Source organism: Macrotis lagotis, chromosome 1 (assembly GCF_037893015.1).
Source record: "Macrotis lagotis isolate mMagLag1 chromosome 1, bilby.v1.9.chrom.fasta, whole genome shotgun sequence".
Classification (NCBI taxonomy): domain Eukaryota; kingdom Metazoa; phylum Chordata; class Mammalia; order Peramelemorphia; family Peramelidae; genus Macrotis; species Macrotis lagotis.
Window position 1 is genome coordinate 904,243,334 of NC_133658.1, and position 9,044 is coordinate 904,252,377.

General features: G+C 58.3%; 1 protein-coding gene across 1 annotated transcript; it reads left to right on the forward strand.

Annotated features, from left to right (window-relative positions):
• Positions 1-772: 772 nt before the first annotated feature.
• BBC3 (BCL2 binding component 3) lies at positions 773-4,595 on the forward strand. The gene is made up of 4 exons (XM_074219181.1): positions 773-849; positions 935-1,232; positions 2,260-2,468; positions 3,763-4,595. The coding sequence occupies exons 2-4, from the start codon at positions 947-949 to the stop codon at positions 3,877-3,879; spliced, it is 612 nt and encodes a 203-aa protein (XP_074075282.1). The 5' UTR covers positions 773-849; positions 935-946; the 3' UTR covers positions 3,880-4,595.
• The last annotated feature ends 4,449 nt before the right edge of the window (positions 4,596-9,044 follow it).

A 9,044-nucleotide genomic window follows, 5' to 3' on the forward strand; every position in this document is an offset into this window, starting at 1 on the left:
CGCGGGTCCGCGCGGGTCCGCGGGCCGGGCCGGGCGGGGCGGGGCGGGGCGCGGGCGCCGCAGCGGGCACCGCAGCCCGGGCAGCCCCGGCCGCGCCTGCGGCCCCGCGTTGGCAAGTCCCGACTTGCCTGGGCGCAGACGGCCGCAGGAGGGCGGGGCGCGGGGGGCGGGGCGGGCGTGACGTCACGCGGGAGCCGGGGCGCGCGGCTGCGGCGCGAGGCGGCGGCGGCGGCGGCCGCGGCAGAACCAGCCCGGGAGCCGGCGGCGCCAGACACATGCGTGCGGCCCGCGGGAGCCACAGCAGGAGCGGGAGCGGGAGCAGCGGCGAGCGGCGGCGGGCGAGGCCGCGGGCGGCGGCGGGGCGGCGGCGGCCACAGCCACAGCCACAGCCGCAGCCGCAGCCGCAGCCGCGGGCGCCGCGAGCCGGAGCGCCGGAGCGCAGGCAGCGCGGAGCCCGGCGCCCCTGGCCCGGCCCGGCCCCCGCCCCCGACGGCGCGTTCATGCCCCCGGGGTGAGTGTCGGGGCGCGCGGGGCGCGGGGCGCGGGGCGGGGGGCGGCCCCGGGGCGCGCGGGGCCCCCGCAGGTGCCGCCGCGCGGGCCGCGGGTTTGTTTACAAACAATGGGTGTGCGGGGCCGCGGCGCCCCCTGGCGGCCGGCGCGCGCCTGCCCCTCCCCCGCCCCCGGCCCCCCGCGCGCGGCGGGAGCCCGGCCGGGGGGGGGCGGCGCGTGCCACGGGGCGTGTTGTTTTCTCAGGGCGTCGCTGGGGGCCTCCGCAGTGGTGAGCGCGTGCGGCGCGGGCGCTTCGGGGAGCGCGCGGCGGGGCCGGAGCTGGCGGCCGCTGGCCGCGGGGTAGGTGCGGGCCGGGGCGGGCCGGGGCGGGGCCGGGGCCGGGGCCGGCCGGGGCTGAGCGCGCCGCCCCCACCTGTGTCCGCAGGCTTCCCGGGGCATGGCCCGAGCGCAGCAGGACGGCAGCGCCCCCGAGCCCGTGGAGGGGCTGCCCCGCGAGGGCCCCCGCACCTTCCCGCTGGGGCGCCTCGTGCCCTCCGCCGTGTCCTGCAGCCTGTGCGAGGCCGGGCTGAGCGCCGCGGGGGACCCCCTGTGCCCGGCCCCGGGGCCGCCGCCCGCGCCCCCGTCCCTGCTGCCCCTCGCCTACTTCTGCGCGCGTCAGCCCCGGCCCTATGGGGGCCCCCGCTGGGCCCGGAGCCCGGCCCCCGCCAGCCCGGCCCGGAGCGGTGAGTGCCTGGGGGGGGCGGGCCGGGGGGCGGGCCGGGGGAGGGGTCTCCGGCTCCCACACTCTCGGCCTCTCCTGGGGGGGGGCGGCTCGGGAGCTGCCCCCATCCCGGGGGACACCCGGGCCGCCCCGCCCCCAGCCGGGAGCCGGGAGTTGTCCTGGGGCAGAGGAGAGAGTGCCGGGGGGAGGGGAGGGGAGGGGGCGCCCCCGGGGGTGACAGCTCGGACCCGGGAGGCCGGGTCTCCGGGAAGGGCGTGGTTCAGCCCCCCCCCCAAGGACGCCCGGTCCTCCTTGGAGTCTGACCCGGAGTCCTGTCCCGGGTCCGAGCCGGGCTGGGGGGGGGGGGCTGTGCCCATTCCGCGCCCCTTCCCCTTCTCCGGGAGCTGAGGGGGGGCAGGGCCCGGCTTCGGAAATCCCCCGGAGGCGCCGGCCCGAAGGGGTTAGAGGTCCCGGGCGGGAGGGGGGGCTTCTCTCTGGCCTGGGCGTTGGGTCCCCCCCAGCCGCTTCTCTCTGCTGTCCGTCCCTCACCCCCACACAGTCTGGCCCAGCGCCTCCTCTCTTGGCCCTCCGCAGGCCGTGGGGAGCCTAGGGGGTCCCCCTAGGGGGTCCGCCCGGGCTCCCCAGCAGGGAGAGAGCTCCCGGCCCTCCCGGGCTGTTCTTCCCTCTCTGGAGAGCGAGCCCGCTCTGTAGCAGGTCGACAGAGGAAAGCGATGGCCCCGAAACACAGCTGTTCCCCCAGCACAGGTCCCGGGCCCCCAAGAGCCCCCTCGGCCCCCTCCTCTGCCCCCCTGGCACCCGGGATTCTGCGGCCCGTCCCTACTAACTTGTTGAGTAAAGGCTTTGCTCATCTCGGAGCAAACTTGACAGGAGTTGGGGGGCCCCCGCTGTCAGAGCCCGACGCGGGACCCAGAAGCTATGGGCAGGCCCCGGGAGATGCCCCCACCCCCTGAGAGCGCGGGGCCCTGGCCGGACTCCCGGGGGGCACGAGCGGCCCTGACCCCCCGCCCGTCTTGTCTTTGCCTCCGAAGGCTCCCAGCCCTCCCTGGGTGAAAGGTCGGCGGAGGAAGACGAGGAGGGAGGCCAGGAGGTAGAGCCCCAGGGAGCGTCCCCGATGTCCGGGGGCCCCCCGGGGGTGTTAGGCCCAGAACACGGGGACCCGGGGGAGCGGCAGGACCGGGAGATCGGCGCCCAGCTCCGGAGGATGGCCGATGACCTCAATGCTCTCTACGAGCAGCGGGTGAGTCCCAGACGCGGCGGCAGGTGGGACTCCCTTCACTGAGGAAGGGGCACCCCGAGGCAGGGAGGAGAGACCAGGAGGTCCCTGGCCCTCACCGGGACTGCCCGGGCGCACCCACCCGGGCAGTGGCCAGTGGTGACTTGGGGGGGGGGCTGGAGAAGTTGCTCCCTGCCCAGCTGCCCTGTTGCCAGATGTGCAGCAGCTGCTTCCCACCCCCCCACCCCCCTTCCATGAGGTTGAACTCAGGACAGGAGGGAGGGGCAGGGGAGGGGAGAGACTTTGGCTGAGATCCCCTAATCTACCCTCCCGGGGTGGGGGAGGGCGGTTCAGAGACCGCCGGAGGAGGGTCCGGGTGGCCCCCGCGCCCTGGCTCTGGCCCAGGCTAGCGCAGGGGTGACAGCCCGGCCGAGGGGCGATGGGGGAGGGGAGCCACTCGCCCCGACTTCCTCGGCGGGGACTGAAGGGGCCGGCAGCTCGGCGGCTCATATATCTGGGGCTATTTATAGCGAGTGAGTCAGCATTGGCAAGCGCCTGCCTCCCTCCCAGCGCCCTCCTCCTCCTCCTCCTCCTCCTGCCCTCCCTCGGTCTCCTCCTCACTTCCCGCCTGCTGATGCTGGCTCAGCGCCTGCCCAGAACAAACGAGCCAGCCGGAGGGGAGGGGCCGGGGAAGCCCAGCACCCCCAGCGCCAGGCCGATCTGGGGGTCCGGCCCGGGTGGAAGGCCCGCAGCGGAGGGGGCAGAGCAGCGGGGACAGGACCCCGGGATGAGACCCAGCCCGACTCCCTCCCGGCCTCGGACCATTTTATGGAGGAGGAAACTGAGGCAGGTGGCTGCGAGGTGACCGAGAGCCGAGGTCTTCCCGAACCCCGGGCTCTGCTCTCTGCTCGCTGCCCATCTAGCCCAGCCTCGACGTTCCCTAGCAGCATCACTGGTCCTTGATAAGCCTGTTTCTGCCTCTGGCAAAGGGGGATAATCTTCCCAGCACCCCGGTGCTAGGGCTGTTTGGAGTAAAGTGCCTTGGGGGGACGTTAAACACCCTGTAACTATAGAACCTGACCAACGCCCCTCTTCCAGGAGGGAAGTTTCTGAGTTCTACTGACAGAAGAAGCCCCGAGTCCCCAGGAGAAGGGAGGGCCTTAGAAGGAGGTGTCCAGACTCCTGGGTGGGGATGCCCTTCCCTCTCTGGGTGACTCAGTGACCTGAGAACGCCCCAGGTGCTCACTCCTCCCAGAAGCCCCCCATCCTGGCAGCGGGGGCATCTGCTAACACTCCCTCCTTCTCTCTTGGCCCACAGAGACGAGAGGAGGAGCAAAGACGTCATCTCTCCCCCTGGAGGCTTCTCTACAATCTCATCTCAGGGCTCCTGGCCCCCCACCGAGGCAATCGTATCCCTGAAATTGAGCCCAACTAGCCTCCAGCGCCCACCTTGCAGGACACCAGGTGTTGGGGGGTGCAGCTGGAGGAGGTCTGGAGGGCAGGACCTTCCAACCCCCCCTTCCTGTGGACTCTTGGCAAAATGTAGCATATCCGAGATGGGCACAGCTGCCCCCTTTGGCGGGGCCTGAGGCGGGGCAATGACTCTGGATCCAGCACTGGAAAAAGCCCCTGCCCGGATTGCTTGGGAGGACAGTGGTGGGAGGGGCGGGAGGGGGGGCAGTTCTGAGACTGACTGAAGAGGGGGCCTGATGGGGGCAGGGGGATGCCAACGTGCCGGAGCTGCCCCCGCCGCCCTGTGGTCTCCCACCCTGGGCGCCCTGCCCCCTGGCTTGTCCGCGTCCTACCCGAGCTGGCTGGCCTTCTCTCCAGGGTTTTGGTGCTTCGCTCTCCGCCTTGTTAGAATGAGCCAAAAACTAACCACTCAACTTCCCAGTCTGAATCATGTGGAGCCAGTCTGTCTTTCCTGAGCCGGCAGGTGACCCTGCCTCCGTTTTCATTTCCTTGGGGAGGGGTGAGAAGGACCCAGAAGCCCCTCCCAAGTCAACCCCACTGCAGAACTGATGGCGAAAGCTTGGGGTTCGCCTGCTTCCCCTTTGCCTCAGGTGGCTGAGGCGGGAGAACCCCGTGGAAAGAAGGCTTGGACTGATGCTCCCCAGTGGGCAGGGCAGCAGGAGGCTTTGGGGGGAGGGGGTGGAGGAAGGGAGGGAGGGGGGAGGGACCTAGCTTGTAAATACCCTGTACATGATGCTGTGTGATGTAGATACTGGAATGAATTTTCTGTACATGTTTGGTTAATTTTTTGTACATGATTTTTGTATGTTTCCTTTTCAATAAAATCAGATTGGAGCCGGAACAATTTGATGTTCTTCCCTCAGAGGTTTGGGTGGGGAGGCACGGGGTGGGGGTATGTGCCGGAGCTGTTCCCCCCTGACTCCCATCACCTCAGGAAGGGCCAGGACACCCCCCATTCCAGTTGAGGGGCACACACCTATAGGGTGTGAGCACCTCCTCTCCTCCCTGGAGGGTCCTTGGCCTGTTGGGGCCAACTGATTGCTCTGTACACCCCTGAGCCATCCCGGCTCCCCTCAGCCTTCACATGCCTCCTCTCTAAAGTGAGGGTGACTCATGACACTAAATGGGGGGAGTGGACCTGTGGGTCTGTGAACTTCGATGGGAAGAAGATGACCTTTATTTCAATAGGCATGTTTGCTTCTTATTGATACATTTGATATATGCCATTTTGAGAAGGTCCCCAGCCGACTGCCCAAGGGCTCCATTACACAGAGAGGGTGCAGATCCCCAGGACCAAACCCTTGCTCTTTTTCGAGTTAGAGAAGGGAAAGAAAAAGCAAAATCATTTTTGAATGAAAGGGACAAGGATAAGGGGGTGGTTCAAAAGAAGAAAGTAACTTTTGACTTGGGGGAAAGGGTGCAGAGACTCCAAGAGGGTCTTCCTGAGGATGGGGTCTCGAGTCAACTTTCAGAGAGCTACCTTGTAAATTCTAAGATGGGATTCCAGAGGATGTCCAGTTCAGCCCGTATCTGGTGGGAAACCCCTTTACAATGGGGAAAGAATGATCATCCAGTTTGTTCTGCACTGGGGGGGGGGGCAGGGTCCCCTGACTCAGGCAGGGGTAGAAAGACTAGGCACTCTTTGAGAGAACTCTGCCTATGCTCAGAGTGGCATCTTCTCAAGGGGTCCCTTAAGGTCCAAAGCAAGAATGGCAGTAGGAAGAGAGAAGAGACCACTCCATGGAGGAAAAATAATGGCCCAGATGAGTTAAGCAAACATTAAGTACCTGCTGTATACAATACACTCTCAGTGCTGAGGAGGAGAGAGGTTCCTTACAGGAATGTTCCTCCCCGATGACTCCCGATGGAGCAAAATGAACCCCTCCCTTCTCATTCAACTGGCCAGGGTGGAATCCCCAGCATGCTCCCAGGCCCTTCTCCCATGCTCCTGACCACTGAAGCCTTCGGGCAGTCCATCAAGTTATCCCTTGCCTTTGCCATATAAGCCTGCTCATTTCTTTGGTCCTCTACCTCTTCCGAGCGATTCTTCATTGTTGATGTGTGGTGGCCTTCTTGAGCCCACCACTGGGCCAGTCCATGGCCCTCTGGGGGACTTTCAACTATAATTTTTCGGACACGAGTATTTTATGACTCATAGCTACATGGCACCTCTGGAAGAAAATTGCTGTTAAAAGAGATGGGCCGTTATTTGGGGGAATCATTAAAAGCATTATGTAATTTTCCAAATGCAATTGGACCTGCCTCCCCCTTGATTCAGGGCCCAGCAGCTTGTTGTATATTTATAAGTTAGGTGCCCAGATTGCCATCCCACTGTACATCATCGTCTGGACGACAAACGTTCTTTCTCCGCTTGGTCTTTTCCAGGCAAAGTTAGGTTCTCATTTAAAAGCAGCTCTGCATTTTTTCAGAGCCTGCTGCCTCCATGACTCTTCCATTTGGACATCTTCAATGAAAGGGGTTGACATTGGGTCAGCTGTGTCAATGCGTTATGCCTCAACTGATAATAAAAAGATCTCTCTCTCTCTCTCTCTCTCTCTCTCTCTCTCTTTCTCTCAGTTTTGTAAGGCAGTGGGGTTAAGTGACTTGCTCAAGGTCAGACAGCTAGGCAATTCTTAAGTGCTCTATCTACTGCACCACCTAGCCACCCCAAGATTTCTCAAACAAGGCTATTTCTGTGCTCACATTTTCCAAACAACTTTGTCTGATCCTCCCTAACACTAGTGGTTTCCCTCTGATGGCAGTCCCCAAGTTAGCCTGCCCTTTTTTTGTCCACAGGATCGCTCCTCCATCAGACTATGAGCTATGAAGTTAGGGACTGTTGCTTGTATGTCAGGCAGACAGCTAACACTTAATATTTGACTTTTAAAATCATTAATGTCAGTATGAGAGGAATCTAGTTGAAGAGAAGTCTTTAGAGATGTGTTTTATTCTTCAGATCTGGGACTTTTGGTTCATTTTGTTTTCCCATAACCAACAACCAAGCCCGGTGGAGTGTCTGTACCTTTCAGTCTTCTAAGCAAACTATAAACTGTAAAGCAAATGTGGTCCATTGCCAAATATTGTTTGGGAAAGCCTACTTGCTCCTTTCTCATACTTTCCTCAAGGCTATCTTCCACCTGGCTGTACATAGCCTCAAAAAGGATTTGGAGATATGAGAAACTAGGAATGAGTCAATATTTGTTATTTTCTCTGCCACTTTTTTATTCAGTAAATGTGATTCATGGGTCTTCCAAGAGTTGTTGGCCTCTCCTCTCTCACGTATCTGGAGAACTAGTCCCTCAATGACCTCAAAATTAGGTGGTTTCCCTGGCTTCCTTCCCACCTTTTGCAAGAAGTCTTTCTTGGACCTCCTAAATACAGGTTCCTTCCCTATGTGATTTTCTTCAATTTATCTTTGTATGTATTTTGTATGTACATGGTTATTTCTCCCCCCCCCCTCATTTAAAGGTACACTCCTTAAGGGACCCTGTTTTTGCCTTATTTTGTATCTCTTCTATATAGAATTCACCATTATGCCTGGTATATAGTAGGTGCTTGATAACTGCATGTTAGCTTAACTCCGTAGACTTGGGTTTGTCCACTTGCTCTTCCCAACTGTGTTTTCCTTAGTGCCAACAGTAATTATTTCAAAACTTTTTTTAAACTAATAATCTTTTAGTTTTCCTTTATGAACATGATAGTGGACTCTCAGTGTGGCGACTTCTGTCATTGCTTGAGAAAAGAGTTTGCAATAACATTAACAATAATAATAAAAACTTTTAGAGATCTTTTCCATCTTTTAATGTTTGCTATCCTAGTTTTTTCCTTAAACCGCCCTAATCAAGTCTTCCCCAGGATGTCTGTAAACTTGTTTATTCCTCTACTTCTCACTGTTTTATGAGGCAGCATTGCTCATGATCTTTCACCATCCCCCTCTATAAAATTCTACAAATGAGCTCATATTCTAAATTTCTTTTACCGTTGGTTGCCATGTTTCTTTGCTTGGCAGGATCAAGGATCTGCTGACTAGGAGCTTTTGGGTTCCTCCAGGATGCATTAATTTATGTTGGTTAAATGAATGGAGAAAATGGTACTAGTCAGTGTTGATGTCTGTTCTTTTACCCATTTTCCATTTTTCAATGTGAGCAGAGTATTTAAGTTGGAGATGCCCCAAATGTACTCATTGTCTCATTTTTATTCTTCTTTCTTGTTCATAAACATTTTTCTAAAAAGGTAATGGTCCAAATACAAACTGACCTGTTCAACCCCAACGACTCACAGAATTTGGAAGGTGGAAGGGCCTCTACAAAAGGGTCTGCCCCACTTTCCACATGCCCAATAAAACAGTCCTCCAGGCTCTTGAAGACCCCCTCCAATAAGGGGGGGGGGAACATGCCACCTACATACAAGCCCCCCTTCCATTTGAGGACAGTTCTAATTGTGAGGAAATTTCTCCTGATAGTTGTCCTAAATTGGATTTTTTCTGCAACTTCCACTCATTCTGTATCAGTCCTCTGGGCTCAGCATTCCTCCCCGCCATGAGACTCCCAGAATTGTGATGTTTTTGAACTTTTCTTTGTCTCCTCAGCATTTAGCACTTAGAGTGCTTGGTACACAGTAAGTGATTAATAAATGCTTGCTGACTACTTGAAACAAAGTAAGTCTAACTCCTCCCCCATACGATGGCCCTTGAAGAACTAGAGGACAGCCATCGTGCCTACCCATCCCAACCCACTATGGACTTCTCTTCTCCAGGCTCAATATCCAAGCAGCTCCATCACACCTGTATCTTTAATACGTTTGTTAGGATATAACTAACTTCATTTTTTTGTGATGCTCACCACATTCAGCATGTCCTCTTTTCATGAAGAAAGTATTCATTATATATAGGGATAAGCTTTGGTGAAGATGACTTGGTCTGTCTCATTTTTTACTCCAGAATGATGCTTTTCTCCATTTTCCTCATCTTTCATTTGCATTGAAGTCACCAATTATTAAACTATATTCAATGTATCATCTCAAGTGGATCTGTGATTGTGTTGAGAGTCGCCAGTTATTAAACTATATTCATTGTATCCCAGGTGGATCTGTGCTGAGAGTCACCACTTACTATTCTGTGTATCTCAG